At 45.0% G+C, this 18,781-nt stretch overlaps 2 protein-coding genes across 3 annotated transcripts in view; one reads left to right on the top strand and one right to left on the bottom strand.

The window, feature by feature from the left end:
• C10H16orf71 (chromosome 10 C16orf71 homolog) overlaps positions 1-13,097 on the bottom strand; it is a 127,142-nt gene extending 114,045 nt beyond the window's left edge. Inside the window, exons 1-4 of the mRNA XM_034783708.1 lie at positions 12,963-13,097; positions 9,715-9,916; positions 6,521-6,634; positions 5,184-5,300 (exon numbers count right to left, since the gene is read on the bottom strand). Coding sequence (XP_034639599.1) covers positions 5,184-5,300; positions 6,521-6,634; positions 9,715-9,861 — 378 coding nt within the window. The 5' untranslated portion in view covers positions 9,862-9,916; positions 12,963-13,097. The remainder of the gene's footprint in view (positions 1-5,183; positions 5,301-6,520; positions 6,635-9,714; positions 9,917-12,962) is intronic.
• A 473-nt stretch (positions 13,098-13,570) lies between these two features.
• ANKS3 (ankyrin repeat and sterile alpha motif domain containing 3) overlaps positions 13,571-18,781 on the top strand; it is a 34,293-nt gene continuing 29,082 nt past the window's right edge. For both annotated transcript variants that reach the window (XM_034784442.1, XM_034784440.1), the window contains exon 1: positions 13,571-13,681. The gene's annotated coding sequence lies outside the window, so the exon portion shown is untranslated. The remainder of the gene's footprint in view (positions 13,682-18,781) is intronic.

The following is an 18,781-nucleotide window of genomic DNA, read 5'->3' as shown; positions in this document are numbered from 1 at the left end:
ATTATTCATCACCAAATATAATTAGCTATGTGCACTCTTCCCACAGTTCAGGTTGGAGAGGAGCTAGCTACTTGGAGCCAGAGGAGGAAGTTAGCAAAGCAGCAGGCCAGGCAGGCCACCATCCTCTTCCTCTCCTTTTCAGTGAGGAGAGAGAGTTTTCAACTGCAACCTTAGATCAAATGTGCTGGTCAACCAATGCACCCAGAAGTTGTAAGTAGAGACCTGCAGCTTGGCAAGCAAACACTAAAGCCCAAAGGTGCCTAAACACCTATGAGGATCTGGGCCGAAATATTTACATACCCCTTCTTCAGACCAGGTTTGTGTTTTCCTGGGCTGCTAGACAGTAGGTTGTTTCCCAGCATGCAAACAGCCATCCCGGGTCTGCGCTGGAATTCATGGGATATCAGTGGTTCACTGAAGTTCAACATTCACAGCTCTTTACTTTATATACTGAGGAGAAACACCATCTGGTGGCTAAATATCAGGAAATGTCAGAATTTACCGACTCCTCTCAAAGCCTTCCCTGGGCTTAAAAATGCAAATACCAAAATACCCAACCTGCCCACAATGCTCGCTTTATTATATAACTTGTCATTTACAGAGAGCTTTTCATACAGAAGGCGTCTGTCCTGACTGTGACTTAAGGCACAACATTAATTAAAAATATACCCGCCTAAAGTAAAGACACTAGGCCAGGATCCTTCATTACGATCTACATGGGTACACCACTGCATCCATCCTATTGATATCAATGTGTGCCACTTGAGCATAATGAATTGCAGGATCCTAGACTAAATTGTATTAAAAACTAATATATAAAAGAAGCCAAAAGCTGACTACTCCCTAATTATAAAACCAGGTCAGTATTTTGGAGACCCAACTTAGGTAACTATTTTTGAAAATTTTGTCCTTATACAGTTACTCGTTTATGGCATAAGAACATACTAATGCCCATTCTGTGTCAGACCAATGGTCCATCTAGCCCAGTATCCTGTCTTCCGACAGTGGCCAATACCAGGTGCTTCAGAGGGAATGAACAGAACAGGCAATTATTGAGTGATCCATCCCCCGTTATCCAGTCCCAGCTTCTGACAATCAGAGGATAGGGACACCCAGAGCATGGGGTTATATACCTTACCATCTTGGCTAATAGCCATTGATAGACCTATCCTTCATGAACTTATCTAATTCTGTTTTGAATTCTGTTATAGTTTTGGCCTTCACAACATCCCCTGACAACGAATTCCACAGGTTGACTGTGTGTTGTATGAAGTACTCTACTTCCTTGTTTGTTTTAAACCTGCTGCCTATTAATTTAATTAGGTGACCCCTAGGTCTTGTGTAATGTGAAGGGATAAATTACACTTCCTTATTCACTTTCTCCATATCCTTCATGATTTTATAGACCACTATCCGACCCTTTTCAGCATCTCTTTTCCACGCTAAAAAGGCCCAGTCTTTTTAATCTCTCCTCATACGGAAGCTGTTCCTTACCCCTATCATTTTTATTGCCCTTCTCTGTACCTTTTCTAATATTAATCATCTTTTTTCAGATGGGCTGACCAGAACTGCATGCAGTATTCAAGGTGTGGGCATACCATGGATTTATATAGTGACATTAGGATATTTTCTGTCATTTTATCTACCCTTTCCTAATGGTTCCTAACATTCTGTTAGCTTTTTTGACAGCCTGCACACTGAGTAGATGTTTTCAGAGAACTATCCACAATGACGCCAAGATCTCTTTCTGGAGTGGTAACAACTAATTTAAATCTTATTTTGTATGAGTAACAGGATCAGGCACTTAACAAAAAAGAACTTGCATACTGATTTTTCTCCTCCACTGAAACATTTTCAAATTTCATTTTTTAGTAAAAACATATCTGTCCAGCCCATAAAAATAATAGCATCAGGACAATGACTATTTAAAAATATTGATTTCACTTTGAAAAGGAAGTTGGCTTTCAGTTACATTGCATTGCATTGCATTGCATTGCAGGGGGGAGGGATAGCTCAGTGGTTTGAGCATTGGCCTGCTAAACCCAGGGTTGTGAGTTCAATCCTTGAGGGGGCCACTTAGGGATCTGGGGCAAAATCAGTACTTGGTCCTGCTAGTGAAGGCAGGGGGCTGGACTTGATGACCTTTCAAGGTCCCTTCCAGCTCTAGGAGATGGGATATCTCCATTTATTTATTTATTTATTAATTACACCACACATACTAATTAGCTTCATTCTAATATTGCAGGTTGCTGCTAAAAGTCTGGTTAAGGACAAAAGTCTGATGATGGCTACAAACTGAAACTTGTGTCAGTGATATGAAGCTAGTCATGGCTCAGCAGCTCCTAGTGAGAATTCTTGCTCTGGAAAGAGTGAGGAGCATCTCTCAAGAGGGAGTGACAGACAGACAATGGAGGTTATTATAATGAGAACTGTGTTAGATGTCAGCACTGATACAGTTTTACCAAAGGATCTCAGTGAAAGCTCTGAATTTACATATTTGCTGTAATTATGGTGTAATTGGCAACCAGCTTCTTTTTAAATGATAATGCTAAATAAATATAAACACTGATCTATCATGTACATAATTATATTGTCAGGTCGACTCCCGCACATCCTTACTCACATGAGCAAAGACTACTATAGGGTGTCCTATAAGGCCCGGCAGCAAAGGAGCTAAGGGTTTGCAGGATTTGACTGATAATAAGAGATGACTTGTGAAAAAGTCAGTCTATTAGATATGCCTCTTTAAGTGAGTTACTATGGCCCCAAACCAAAGCACAGATGTAATTTTAAGCATGAGTAGTTCCATTGACTTCAATGGGGCTTCTCATGATTAAAGTGAGGCACGAACTTAACTACCTTTTAGGAGCTGGCGATTAAATAGGGACTTGTTTTCAAACCAGGTTGTAAACAGACAGTCACCTCCTGCACACCTCCTTGTGGGCCAGGGATAGCTCTGCAACAGGATGGCCCTTCCTCAATTTTCCCCTCAAGGGCCTTCTTCAATAACTCACAAATCCTTTTGCCTTTCTCAGGTTCTCATTTATTAAATTAAATACTCAGAAGAGAAGTTCTCAAGTCCATCCGTTTACCCTCTTATCAGGTCACCCCCAGGCCTTTCATACCTGTAGTCTCACATTTCTCTGGTGGAGCCTACTTGCTCACAGTCACAGCAGCCTCTGTACTCCACTCAACTTCCCCATCTCCAAGCTTCCTGCTGCTGTTTACAGAGGAATCAGTTGATCTCTGCTTAGGTGTGCCTCCTTAGTAACTAGGGTCAGCTGATCCCAGGCTTCTACCACTTAACACGCAAACCACCCTATTACACATGTGCATAAGCAGGGCTGGCTCCAACGCTTTTGCCGCCCCAAGAAGCAGGGGCGGGGAAAAAAAAAAAAAAAAAAAAGCCACGATCGGCACTTTTATTGCCACCGCTTCATTCTTCGGCGGCAGGCCCCTCGGTCCCTCTCGGAGGGAAGGATCTGCCGCCGAAGAGCGGGATGTGCCGCCCCTTTCCATTGGCTGCCCCGAGCACCTGCTTGCTGCGCTGGTGCCTGGAGCCAGCCCTATGCATAAGTTGTGTATACAAGGGCCTGATTCTGCTCTCTTACACCAAGGTAAAATCCACTGAGCCTGACTCTCCTTTCACTTACGCTGGTGCAAATCAAAAGTAACTCTACTGACATCAATGGGTTGTACTGGTGTAAAATGGATACTGAACGGAGAATTAGGTCCATTGACTTGAATGGAGCTACTCCTGAGAGCCACTGGTATGGCTAAGATCAGAATTAAGCCCAAAAATGCTTGGATAAGGTCTAAGCAGGGAATTGCTGGCTCCAGCTAGGCAGCTCAGTGCACAAAAAGGCAAGTTAGTGTATACTGTGCATATGCAGTTACGGTTATGTTTTGAGAGTGCGGTTTCGATACTGATTTTTCTAAATTTGTCCTGTAAAGTTTGTGGCGTGTTGGGGAATCTGTACTTTGACCCCACTGAAGGTTCTGAACAGAAATCCAAAGGTTCTCATGGTAGTTAGCCACCAGGCAATGTATTTTAATTTATGAAATAAAGAACTGTTAATTTTCTATTGTAGCATACAGGTGGCTGTCTCATGAGTGCAACACTGATCCTGGGGAGCTGGTAGACCAGAAGAGCAGCAGCCAAGATCACGTCTCCCAGTCTGATTTCTCTCGCAGTCACCAAACAAGAAGTTTCTGTTCCACTGACATTAAAATTCCTCTCAGACAATCATATTTCATCTGCAATTCCATGACAGCAGCAGGTCACTGACCCCACTAATTAAGCTTCAAAAACTGGTACCGCAGTAAAAGAAATGGGGAAGTTCTCAACACTCTTGATGCTACTGTCTGGCCATGACAAACATACCTCTCTTTACAATGTCAGAACTCTCTGCAACCAGACAGCTAGAAAGTTCACCACACATTGCATCCACATCAGAGATTCTGTGCTCGGTGTCCTTGGATGTGCCTGTTCTGATCAATGAGATTAACTTCCAACATGGCTTACTTGGACTGTAAACTCTTTAGGGCAGGACCTGCTTTTTTGTTCTGAGTTTGTACAACATCTAGTACAATGGGGCCCTGGCCATGACTGGAGGTCCTAGGTGCTACTGCAATATAAATTCATAATGAAATGGTGTGTGCAGAATTGGACATTCATGTCCTCTTATTGTCAATGAACATTCCGCATCTAATGTGTTGTCCACCATGCTAGACACCTAAGCAATCACTGCAGAAAACTATCCATTTGCCCCACCTACCTGCAATGAAAAGAGCATCAGCCCTCGAGGGTGTTCAGCTGAAGTGGCTCCTTGCTCATTTTCTGCTTTAGTGATTCGGTCTAGATTGTCACTGATAGTCTCCAAGGGTAATTTTGTTTTTAGCTCTGAATTGCCTCCATATCCAGACGGTGCCTCTAAGGTCACCTTAGAGAGTATTTTTGTTTCTATCATCTTTCGTCTATCTTCACTGTTGTTTGCATCTACAAAATATGGCCCTTTCATAGACACTACTTTATTAGTCCAAAAGCCTTCTGTTTCCCTGTCTTTTTCATTGCCCAGTTCTTTCCCTCTGAGAGTTTGATCTGTAGGATCTGCAAGGACTGCTCTCTGTTGGCTTGAAGTTTCTTCAGTCAGGTTAGCAAAAGCATGTGTCTGATCTCTTACCAATGGTACATTTTCTCTTCCCACAGCTTGGGTAACATCCATTTCTTTCTGAAGATTTGAACTTTCTAGCTCTCCATTGCAGGTCTCTCTGGAGTGTCCCACAGATTCTAATATTTGCTACAGATACAGAAAATGCACCTCAGAAGAGACAATCATTCCCCTCACCAAAGCAATAAAGAGACATACAATAAACCAAGTAGAACTGATTAGCTGATGGAGGTTCAAATTGAGTGGGCATCTAGTAACTGCCTGGGTCAGGTCTCACCCCTGAGATTTGTTACAAAACAGAATGAGATTCATTTTGTAAAAACAGTAACTTTAGGAAGTGCTGGATGCACCTGAACCCCATTTAGCCCTGTGCCTTGTTATCCTGGGTTATTGCTTACATACAGATCCCAGATCAATAAGAAAGGTGATTCAAGAAGCTGGTGTCCCAAGGCCAAAATACCGGCGCTGGCCTGCTCTCCAGATAGCTTTCTATAATCAGCCAGTTTCATCACTCCAGGTGCAAAGTAATCCCTTTATCTGTGAACAGTTCTATGCCCAGATTTTAACATCATACAATTACTTTTTGATATACCCACCCTAACTATTTCCTCTCTAGTTTCTGTGTATGGAGTATGGTGATTGGAGATATTTTACACAGTGAAAGGCTTGCAAGTTAACCTGCTGCATAGCCTTACTGTTAATGCTTGGATGATATATGGCTTCACAGATCATCCTATGGGTAGGAGCTGGTCAGTGGCTGTGGAACAATTATCTATTGTAGAAAGGTTCATAGACTCAGTGTTCTACTTAACAAATCAGTGTCTCCTGCAATGCATATATCACAATTCCTGACAAGTACTCTGCTGCCTGCATCTCCACCTGTCAGCTACTACTGCCAGCATCAGCATCGAGCAGTAACTCATTCAAAACCAGGCTCATTTGATTTTGGGGATACTGAAGGGCTCCTTGAGAGAGAGCGGGACCAGGCCAGTGAGGGGAAGAAAGAGAGCCAGGTCCTTTGGGAGGGAGAGTGAGGATCCACACTACAAGCAGCTAAAGAAAGGACCCACCCTCCCAACAGACAGTGGGCAGAGAGTAAGGAGATAACCAGAGGAACTGCGAGAAGGTGGGGCAAAGAAAAGGGCCCAGATCCCAAGAATAGAGAGACAAAGTGAGACTACAAAAATAGATGAGGAATAGAGAGAGAGAGAGAGAGATGCAGACCCAAGATGAGAAAAAGGGCCCAGGCACTTATATCACGCAGTGCAACCTAAATCTGTACTGTAATATTAAGCAGCTGTACTGCCAACAACCACAGAAAATATGGCTGCAGTAGTACAGTCAGTAACCTGCATGTCTGGGTCTCCTGGAGAAAGATCTGTCAGTTCTTCCGACAAGTCAGGAATCAGATTGGGTAGATCTCGCTGGAAGATGAACAGCTCCCCATCTTCATCACAATCGGACTGCCATACAAAACAAACAAATGAAAGGAAGGGCCAGCACATTTATACAGAAGTTTCATGAGGGCATACGTCATTTTACTTCTTTATCTCATAGTTGGCTATGGTGTTGAGGAATATCCTGCTGAGTCATGTCGTCAGTGGAGTGTCAAGTACTCTACATCCAAAGGGTATGAGATAAACTCTCCCTTTGGTGATTTAGCACATTAACGGGCTTCAATAATAAGAGCTAGATAAAATATTGGCTACAAACCCATGCCCAGCGAGGTTAATGGCAAAAGTCTCATTGATATCAATGGGGACAAAACTAGGCAAGTATTGCAAAGCTTGAGAGGTACTGGGTATGTGCAAATCCTAGTGACTGCATCGCCCAGTGCAATATCTAGAATGTACAAGTAGAAACCATACTTTACAGCAAATGGAAGAATCAACACCCCCACATCAGGCAGGCAGGCACAAGCTTTCACTTTGCCTTTTATACCACAGTGCATATCATCTCCAGTAACTCTTTGTGCTGGCAAATCCTGACTGCCTGGTGAGATTATTTTTCCTCCCCCTGCACTGTATCAGTTTGCTCTAATCTTACTGAAATGCACATTAGGGGTGGCCAAAGTGCCCCCACTGATTGTATAACACAATCTGCCGCTGCCCTCTTCAATACAAGAACATACCACATCAAGATTACAGGTCTCAGGTGCAGTAGTGTCTCTTGTTGTGAGCAGACACGGTTCAGATCAAGATGGAGCATTGCAAGCTGTGACATGCAGTCTCGGTAGGCTGCAGTTTTGTATTAAATATAAGGGGTACTGCAATCAGCTCTACTTTATGTAAATTAAGGACCACAGTCAAACTCCAGAGAACACTTCAGTAAGATGCTTGCTCCAGATGCACAGAAACAAAGAATTTAGAGAATGTTTGTGTGTGAAAGAGACCTTGGACTGCCTTACTATGAAATTAATACATGGCACCATGGTACAAAAAGATCTTTTCAGTCATACTGTTATTAGTCATTTGTTTCAATAGCACCTAGAAGCCCTGACTGAGACAGTCCCTGCTCTAACGAGCTTACGGTCTAAATAGACATGAAAGACAAAGGGTGGGAAGGAAAACAGACACAGAGAAAGAAAGTAATTTACCCAAGATCACACAGCTTTTCGGAGACAGAACCAGGAATAGAAACCAGGTTACCCAAGTCCCAGTCCAGTGCCCTATCTCCTAGACCACATTACCTCTTATGAGTGTGATTAATGCCCAAGCTGAAAGTTCCCTCACCTGTGCTACTCACAAAATTATCTCTGTACAGGGCTGGCTCTAGAATTTTTGCCACCCTAAGCAAAAACGATTTTGGCCGCCCCCCCGTTTTTTCTTACCCCACCCCCGGCCCCTCCTCAACTCCGCCCCTTACCCAAATCCCCAGCCCTGCCTCCTCCCCCAAGGCTCTCAAGCCTAGGAGGGAGGGGGAGAAGCAGCGTGCGCGCCGCTGCCACTCGGAGTCTCCCGCTCCCTCCCAGGCTCCCAAACCAGCCAGGGCACATTTTTAGGGGCGGCATTCTGGCGCCGGCCATGCCGCCCCTAAAAATGTGCCGCCCCAAGCACCAGCTTGTTTTGCTGGTGCCTAGAGCCGGCCCTGTCTCTGTATCACTAAGCCACACCCTAAATCTGAATAAATAGTTTCCTTTGATGGTAAAATTATGCTTCCTTTACTGTTAAGTATGTTTGAAAACTATTATTACTTGTGTGTTCTCTAAAAATAGAGCTCTCACCTGGACAGAATCACCAATACTTATGCCAAGTCCCCACGGTCAAGGGATCACATCACAAAAGCCACTATAGTTCCTCCTTGCTGGTACTGTGCTGATTCAGGCCAGCTGCAGCCTTAAAGCAGCTTCTCCTAATTGGCCCCTTTGTACTTAATCCTTTCACTTGCTAGGCTGGGAGAGGTGAAGAAGCAATGTTCCTTCCCCTGTTGGAGTCTTCAGTTATGAGAGAGGAGGCAGACTATATACTACCTTCCTCCCAGTTAGCTGGGAGAGAGAGGATCTTTGCCCCATCCTGCACTACAAGTCTTCTGACCCCAGGCCTTTAAAGAAACAGTATGGTTCTTGCCAAGCATTAATTATTCCCCCAGGACCAACTTCTTCTCTCCCAACTGTACCTGCCCTTCCCTAAGCTTTCATCCACTCAGAAAGTCCCAGGAACATTAGGGGACACACCATGGAACAGGGCTAGATCCACAAAAGGCTTTAGGTTCCTAACATTCATTGATTTCAATGAATGGTAGGAGCCAAAATACCTTTGAGGATCTGGGCCCTAGTCCCTATTACCCTTAAAGTAGACAGTCATCCTGTTAGAAGTACTAAAGACATGCTTGGAAAATAATAATGCCACACAGCTCTTATGCAGCACTTTTCATCTGTCAGTCTCAATGTGCTTTACACAAAGGATGGTAAGTATTATTATTCCCACTTTACAGATGGGGAAACTAAGGTGCACTGGGTAGGGTGGGATAACTCTCTGACAGTCACACAGCGAGTCAGTGGCAGAGCAGCAAAGAGAACCCAGATCTTCTCTCTGCCAAGGATCATATTTCCATGATCTTCAGCCACAGAGAGGCATGTTCAGAGGCTTTCTGCCAGGCTCTGACAGTGCTACAGTTAATACCCCAGCAGAATGAAGTAGAAAAACAAAATAAATTCCATTTAAATGTGGTCATTTGCATATTTCATGGTGTGCTTTTTGTTAGACAAATGAACAACACAGGAGGCCTCATGCTGCAAGATGGCAGTGCCCTCCATGCCCACTGACTTCAACGAGAGTTGAGGATGCTCAGCACATTGTAGACTCAGGCCTGCGTTCAGTAGTGTTTGAGATGACTAGAACACAAGGGGGAGGATGGGCGCAGCATTCTGACAATTACAGAGCTCCTGGATGCCCACTACAGCATTGCTCCCAGCAGATGAGCAGCCCATTGAGAGTAATGCTAGCTACTCAAGAGCTCCTCACTAATGAGGTGATCCTCAGATTCCATTCAGCGAGCCCTTTGTGGAACAGAGGGAGGAAGGATGCTGGACAGCAATGCTTACCGCGGAGGTGTCAGAGTCCAGAGATGGGATTTGGTCTTTCACTGCAGAGAGGATGGCTCCCCAGTGTAAGGTTCTGTTGCCCCGGAAAGGGGTTGTAAGATCCTCAGATGGATCCTCTCTTTCCTGACCTTGTCCTTCTGATGCCATTTGAAACAGCTCCCATATAACCAACTCACAGGCCAAAGGGCTTCAGCACATGCCACTAAAGAAAAAGAGGTAGCATCAGCACAGGGTAGGAATGGATCCCTTGTGCATTAAGCTTTAGCTTAATTCTTGGGAATCCTGTAATTCTGATTGTTATACGGTCAGCAATACCCCAGCACTGGACATGATCTGCAGTATAATGGATTATATGGAGCCTGTCTTTCCACCTCAGTCCAATGAGGCTGACATCTTTGTGCCCCTGGCATAATTTAGAACAGTCTGAGAGCTGTTCTAAATTGTGCTGGCTTCTAATAGCACCCTCACACATACCTCAGCTCACCCCTTACATTAGGAGAGGGGCAGGAAGGGGTGATGTAAAGTTAGTACTGCCAGCTCTATGCCAGTCAAAGGTTCCCCCATAACAAGGGAATGCTTTAAGTATGTTTTGGATTGCAATAATAGCACAAAGGAGATCCAAAGATCTGCCCTTTGGATTTTGACTTCTCGTTTTTATGGAGAGTGGGTTCTTTCCTGGCTTCTTCCTACAGTAGATTGAGAAAGGGTATTTCACAAGGGGCAGTGGAGGCTGCCTCCTTGCTCGCTGCATAATTCATACTATTAGGGGACCTTTTCGTTTTCAATTTGTGATACAATCATGCAATTTCCACAGGAACTGAAAATGGGAGTAAAAATGTTTTAACTGGTAATAAAGGTTGGGAGGCTGCTATTGTATGGAGTTCAGTCACTGATTTAATTACGCTTATGATTATATTATACTTCTTAAATCACTTGTATTGCAGCAGGTTGACAGAGTGCTTTACATACAGAGCAAGGCTCATTCTCTGCCCAAGGAGCTTACAATTTAAGATACACAAGGTGAATAACGTGCCTGTGAATGCTTTGCATGTCATCTATCTAATGTGTCTCCTTTATCCATATCGGACGGTGTTGAGTTTGCATGGCATCTGATGCCTGACATGGGGCTGGATTTATGTGGTGAGATTAGCACAAGAATGACGTCACCTCTAGAGAATGAATGGGAGCTGCTGAATGCAAAGTTACTCCCATGAGGCTGGGATGAGTTGGTTACTGGGGTTACTCCCCCGCCAGTGCCTTTTCTGATCTACAGAGGCATGGAGTTCCCCATATGAAACCCAAGATCTCTGTCATAGGTGGAGACAGTAACAGGAAACATAGGAATAGCCTGGCTGGATCAGACCCAATGTCCATGTTGTCCACTGGCCAGCATCAGATGCTTCAGTGGAAGGTGCAACCACCCTTGCATTAGGTAGAAGTGAGATAATCTACCCTTAATTTTAGGTTTATTCCCCTCCTATCCCCTAATATCTAGAAATTGCATTAAAACCTGAATTATGATATTTAACATCTCTTCCAAAATTTGTTAGCATTAATTATTACAATTCTGTGATAGTCTTACTATCCTTATAAATAGCTTTTATCTAGTGCTTTTCAACAGTTAATCTCAAAGCACTTCACAAAGGCGGAGGAGGGTCAGTATCATTATCCCCCTTCTATGGTTCAGGAAACTGAGGCCAGGTCTACACTACCCCCCTAATTCGAACTAAGGTACGCAACTTCAGCTACGTGAATAACGTAGCTGAAGTTCGAAGTACCTTAGTTCGAATTAGTTCGAACTTACCTTGGTCCACACGCGGCAGGCAGGCTCCCCCGTCGACTCCGCGGTACTCCTCTCGGCGAGCTGGAGTACCGCAGTCGACGGCGAGCACTTCCGGGTTCGACTTATCGCGTCCAGACTAGACGCGATAAGTCGAACCCAGAAGTTCGATTTCCAGCTGTCGAACTAGCGGGTAAGTGTAGCCAAGGCCTAAGACACAGTGCAGTGAAGTGACCATGCTCACCCAGCAGGCAGTGCACCAGGGTTCCCTCTCTCCATTACACCACACTGCCTCTGTCCAATCCATATGGACAATCTTTTGTTAATCTTACTAAATTTTTGACCTCAGTGACATTCTGTGGCAGAGTTCCATGGATTAATTATGTGTTGTGTGAAAAAGTATTTCCTTATATCAGTTTTGAGTTTGCCACCTTGCAATTCCATTGTGTCCACTTGTTTTTATGTTAAGAGACAGGGAGAACAGAAGGTCCTGATCTACCTTCTTGATACCATTCATTATTTTATAGGCTTTCATCATGTCTCCTCTTATTAGTCTCCTTTCTAAAGTAACTATCCCAGTCTTTGCAATCTTTCTTATATGAGATTTTCCATTACCCTAACCACTTTAATCACCCTTCTGTGAACCCCTTGTAATATTGCAATATCCTGTTTGAGATGCAGTTATCAGTACTGCACACAGTATACTGCCACAACACTGATTCATAATGATGGCGTTATAATATTCTCTATTATTCTCCAGCCCATTCTTTATGCCACCTAACATCTTGCTTGCTTTTTTGAAAGCAGCTGCACACTGGGCAGAGATTTGAATTGAGCTGTTCACAATAATGCCCAGGCCCCTTTCCAGAACGGGCACCGTTAACATGATACCCTGCCCCGGTATAGGAATAGTTTAAATGTTCCCTTCTGACGTGCGCCACTTTGCAGTTATCGACCCTGTATTCCATCTGCCCTGTGGTGCCCTGCCCTGGGTGGGACCCTCTGGAGGTCCGCCTGGGTCCGCCTGAAGCTAAACAACTTGGCGTGAGCCGCAGTTTTTGCTCCCCGCACCTTCCCCGGCTCATTCCTGACTGGGCTGAACAGCGGATCCGGGAACACGCCCCCGTCCCAGCCCTGATCTGGGACAACACGCGGCCTCTCCCGCCAGGCTAGCAGCCGCGGCCCCTCTGCCCTGGCCCCGGCCCCGGGCCTCTGCACAGACCAACCACCGCCTCGGCCCCAACAGCTTCGAGCGGCCGCCGGGCTCGGCCCCAACCCCGTCCCCAGCCGCTCCCTGGCTCCGCCCCCGCGCTTCCTCCCGTTCCCATGGTAACCAGGCCAACCATCGCCAGTGCCCCTGCCCGCAAACCGTCTCCCCGACTCTGCCCCCCCCCTCCCAGCCCCGTGTCCACCCCCACGGTCTCGCCACACAGCGGAGCGATAACCCTCCTCCACCCACCCCACTCACATCACACCTCAGAGCCCCCTCGCCGCTTCCCGACCGCTTGCTCCGCCCCACTGCCGAGGTCCTGGCAGAATAAATTCTAGCTCACAAATACAAAGCAAAAAATAAAAAAACAAGGAGTCCGGTGGCACGTTAAAGCCTAACAGATTTATCTGGGCATAAGCTTTTGTGGGTAAAAAACCCACTCCTTAGGATGCATGGAGACTCCATGCACATGAGACGCCATGCATCTTAAGAAGTGGGTTTTTTACCCACGAAAGCTTATGCCCAAATAAATCTGTTAGGCTTTAAGTGCCACCGGACTCCTCATTGTTTTTGTGGCTACAGACTAACACGGCTACCCCCTGATACTAAACAAAAAGCCCTTTCCCAGAGCAAATAGCTAATTCTAATCCATTCCTTCCTTCCTACATCTCCCCTTCCTTATCGCAGACTGCTAATTCCTGCCTTTTCCCTGCCAGGACTTCACTCAACTACCTCTTTCTCGTATCTCGTTGGTTAATTTGAGCCCAGCCTCATGGGAGTCTCATTCTCTATTGGTTGTTTAGCAGGATTGGGGAGTAGGCAACAAAGTGCCGCGAGGTAGTGTGGGGTTTGTAGTTTCGCCACGGTTGGTCACAGGGAAAGAGCTGTAGGAGCTGCGCTCCCAGCGTTCTGGGCGCGCGAGGGACTTCCGGGAGCGGCGCTGAGCGAGGTGCCCGGCCCTGGCAGAGTGCGGCGAGGTGACGCGCGGGACGGCACGGGACGAGCGGGGGTGTCCAGGCTGCGACCTTCGCTTGGGGGTGCTGGGGCGGGGACCCCGCTGGGGCCGGCCGGCTTCTGCCGCCCGGTGCCAGGCAGCCGCGCTGAGGCGGGGATCCCGCTGGGGCCGGCCGGCTCCAGCCGCCCGGTGCCAGGCAGCCGCGCTGGGGTGGGGACACCGCTGGGGCCGACCGGTTTCTGCCGCTTTGGTGCCAGGCAGCCGCGCTGAGGCGGGTCCCCGTTGGGGCCGGCTGGCTCCAGCCGCTCGGTGCCCCGGGATGAGGCAGCTGCTGGCTTGCTGTGTGCAGTAGTCTAAAAGGCAGCTGGTGGACTGCAGGGCAAGCCACTGCCTAAAAACGGGAGTGACAGAGGCACCTCCCATCCCCACCCTCGGAGCACCTTGCACGGATGTTGCTCTGCGCCCGCAGAAACTGGCCACGTGTGTTTAAGGGACAGTCTGTGCCCAGGAGGCTTTTGCTCCGAAGGCTCCCAACGTGTGTAATCTCTCGGGGATGGTTATATTTCCTATGGAGTACAGCCGCAAGGCTGCACAGAAACTCCTAGACTGGTTCATGATGGGGCAGTGGTGGTTCACAAACTCAGTGTGGAGGGAGAGCTCTATGTGGTATTATTTTTGAGAGGAGGGTTTGTTGTGTTTTAATCATCATGTAGGATCCAATGTAAAAGTTCATTTCCAGATGTAATATTTAGGCTTTGTTCTGTTGTTTATGTACAAATATAATCAGTGTAGCAAAAGATGCCTAAAGCAACAGATGATTACGCTAGGGTCTTCTTTAGGGCTGAATCTATTGAAAACCAGGTGTCCCATTTAGGAACAGAGGCTTTTTATATTTTTTTTAAAAAGGATATTAAAAATGACAAACTGAATAAAAGTATTGGTTGCATTTGTTTTTTATTGCCAACCACCTGGTGTGATTTGGTTAAGGCAGCTGCTTGAACCCATGAGTAATTTTACACACATGAATACTCATTTACTTCCATGGGACTATAGCTACCTAAGGTATTTATTTAGCACTGTCATAGTACCTGAGCACATGCCCATCTTTAATATAGTTATCCTTACAACTCCCTCCCACCATGATATAGGGCAGTGCTATTATCTCCATTTGACTGATGGAGAACTGAATCGCAGAAAGACTTAAGTGACTTGACCGAGATCACACAGGAAGTCTGTGATGGAGCAGGAAGTTGAACCTTGGTCTCCCAAGTCCCAGGCTGGTGCTCTAATCAGTGGACCATTGCTCTTCCTTGTATACTGCTGTGTGTTTACTGCATCAGAAGTGAAGAGCTCTATGCTGCAAAAACATGCTGCCAGACAGTGATTACAACCTTGAGTAGTCCCATTATCTTCAGTGAGACTACTGTGGTATTATTATTTGTTGTTTGTAAGTCATAACTTCCCCTCTGTTCTGCCCTTTTGTCCTGCTCACCTTTCCATTTAGCTAATCCGCCTCCAAAAAGAGTTTTGGTATGAATGTGCCATTTATTGCCATCACATTGCTCGCTCTGCTTGTGTGTTATATCCTTTTCCCCTGAACTTTGGCTGTCTTGTCTATTTAGAGTGTAAGCTCTCCGGGGCAGAGACAGTCTACTTTTCTGTGTGTATGCTTCCTAGCACAATGGGGCCCTGATCTTGTTTGATCACTAGACACTACTGTAATAAAAATGATTATTAATGATAATGACAGCACAGAACTGAGGATGAAAGAAAGGAACAGTTGGGTGGGAAGCTTGAGCAGAGGGAAGGCAGTAGGAACACAACGCACAGTCAGTCTGTGGAACTCCTTGCCAGGTGGTGTTGTGAAGGCCAAGACCATAACAGGGTTAAAAAAAAAAGAGATTAATCATGGAGGATAAGTCCATCAATGGCTATTAGCCAGGATGGGCAGAGATGGTGTCCCTAGTCTCTGTTTGCTAGAAGCTAGGAATGAGTGACAGGGGATTGATCACTTGATGATTACCTGTTCTGTTCATTCCCTCTGGGGCATCTGGCACTGGCCACTGTCGGAAGACAGGATACTGGGCTAGATGGATCTTTGGTCTGACCCAGTAGGGCCGTTCTTATGTAAATGAGATGGAGGCAGAGGCACAGTTGTGGAGGGCCTTGAATGTTCTAATCTTTATTTAAATTTTAAAGGTACATTTGGAATGTCAAACTGTGGCTGCGTCTTCACTGTGTAAAAAGGTGTGTTCGTACCTCAAGGGAAAATGTTAGCAAAGACAAGGCAGTTTGTTGTTTTCACACCAGTTAGCGAGTAAAGGTAAAGACACTAAGGGAGAACCTAGTTTTTAACCTGGATTGCTCATTTGTGTGAAAATGACAGACTGCCTTGTCTTCACCAGGATTTTACCTTGAGTTAAGGACACCACACCTCTTTTCTCCCAGTGAAGACGGACTTTTTAAGGTGTTTGTACATGGCATAGCACAGTGAGGCCCCCTTCTTGTTGGGACCTTTTGGCACTACTGTCATAGAAATAATCATACCATCATGCAAAATAAGTATCTTGGGAGTTATCCTAATAAAGCAACCGTCATGTACCAGTACATCCTGATTATGTAGAATAGATTGAATTCCATTTTTTTTTTTGTATTATAAAAGTGTATAGGTGTGTGGAAGAGAAGGGGTGGGTTTTGAGATAAATGAGTCTTTAATAGGTTACAAGAAAGAGAAATAATTATTGTCCCAAAACTCCAAATGATTAAGAAAATACAAATAAGACAGAAAACACTAGAGCCAGCTGTGTCAGCTGGCTTTATTAAAGAGCTGAGCAAATGTGTGATCCCATCTATAGGTTATTAACACATTCCCATCTCCCACAGTCTAGGGAAGGAAAATGGACCGTAACCTTTTAGGCAGTCATGAAATTATGCTACCCTTTGTAATTAAGTTACTGCATCCAGTCCAGTGGACAAACTGCAAATCAACTGGCGGGTCCATTATTTATTTAAAATGTGTTTGAGCCATTTCCAAGATGCACAGAGGCAGGATTAAGCTGCTCCTGAAGTGCTGAGGAAATAAGCACTAATTTAGCAAGGTTGTTTCTGTAGGCCCTGAAGACGCATTAAAGGAGTCAGCTGCATTCAGGTGATGTTACTACTTTATTTTGAAAGGCAACTCAGCATTTGACACAGTTGTCATTACTAACATCCACCATTCAGTTTAAGCAGGGTTTTTCCTCTCTCGACGGTTTTCCTACAGTATCCCCTGTGCGTATTTTGTCTCTTTTGACTATAAACAGTTCACACGAGGAATCACTTCTCTCTTGTACAGTGCAGAGCATGCTGTCAGCACTTAACAAACAGAATTTAATGCCTAATCTTGACAAGGGTTTTCAAATTCCATTTTAACCATATTTTGACTGGAGAGAGAATCATAGAATCGTAGGACTGGAAGGACCTCAAGAGGTCATCTAGTCCAGTCCACTGCACTCATGGCAGGATGAAGTATTATCTGGACCATCCATGACAGGTGTTTATCTAACCTGATCTTAAAAATCTCCAATGATGGAGATTCCACAACCTCCCTAGGCAATTTATTCCAGTGCTTAACCACCCTGACAGGAAATTTTCCTAATGTCATAAGACCATAAGAATGGCCATACTGGGTCAGACCAAAGGTCCATCCACCCTGTATCCTGTCTACCGACAGTGACCAATGCCAGGTGTCCCAGAGGTAACAGGTAATGATCTCCTGCCATCCATCTCCACCCTCCGAAAACAGAGGCTAGGGACACCATTCCTTACCCATCCTGGCTAATAACTATTAATGGACTTGACCTCCATGAATTTATCTAGTTCTCTTTTAAACCCTGTTATAGTCCTAGCCTTCACAACCTCCTCAGGCAAGGAGTTCCACAGGTTGACTGAGCACTGTGTGAAGAAAAACTTCCTTTTATTTGTTTTAAACCTCCTGCCCATTAATTTCATTTGGTGGCCCCTAGTTCTTATATTATGGGAACAAGTAAATAACTTTTTCTTATTCACTTTCTCCACACCACTCGTGATTTTATATACCTCTATCATATCCCCCCTTAGTTCCCTCTTTTCCAAGCTGAAAAGTCCTAGCCTCTTTAATCTCTCCTCGTATGGGACCCGTTCCAAACCCCTAATCATTTTAGTTGCCCTTCTCTGAACCTTTTCTAATGCCAGTATATCTTTTTTGAGATGAGGAGACCACATCTGTATGCAGTATTCAAGATGTGGGTGTACCATGGATTTATATAAGGGCAATAAGATAGTCTCCATCTTACTCTCTATTCCTTTTTTAATGATTCCTAACATCCTACTTGCTTTTTTGACTACCGCTGCACACTGTGTGGACATCTTCAGAGAGCTATCCACGATAACACCAAGATCTCTTTCCTGATTAGTTGTAGCTAAATTAGCCCCCATCATATTGTGTATATATAGTTGGAGATATTTTTTTCCAATGTGCATTACTTTACATTTATCCACATTAAATTTCATTTACCATTTTGTTGCCCGATCACTTAGTTTTGGAAGATATTTCTGAAATTCTTCAGTCTGCTTTGGTCTTAACTATCTTGAGCAGTTTAGTATCATCTGCAAACTTTGCCACCTCACTGTTTACCCCTTTCTCCAGGTCATTTATGAATAAGTTGAATAGGATTGGTCCTAGGACTGACCCTTGTGGAACACCATTAGTTTACCCCTCTCCATTCTGAAAATTTACCATTTATTCCTACCCTTTGTTCCCTGTCTTTTAACCTGTTCTCAATCCATGAAAGGATCTTCCCTCTTATCCCATGACAACTTAATTTACGTAAGAGCCTTTGGTGAGGGACCTTGTCAAAGACTTTCTGGAAATCTAAGTACCCTATGTCCACTGGATCCCCCTTGTCCGCATGTTTGTTGACCCCTTCAAAGAACTCTAATAGATTAGTAAGACATGATTTCCCTTTACAGAAACCATGTTGACTTTTGACCAACAATTTGTTCTTCTATGTGTCTGACAATTTTATTCTTTATTGTTTCAACTAATTTGCCCGGTACTGACTTTAGACTTACCGGTCTGTAATTGCCGGGATCACCTCTAAAG

The sequence above is a fragment of the Trachemys scripta genome, chromosome 10 (assembly GCF_013100865.1).
Source record: "Trachemys scripta elegans isolate TJP31775 chromosome 10, CAS_Tse_1.0, whole genome shotgun sequence".
NCBI classification, from domain to species: Eukaryota; Metazoa; Chordata; order Testudines; family Emydidae; genus Trachemys; species Trachemys scripta.
The sequence above is the reverse complement of the archived record's forward strand: the minus strand, read 5'-3'. Positions and strand labels throughout refer to the sequence as shown.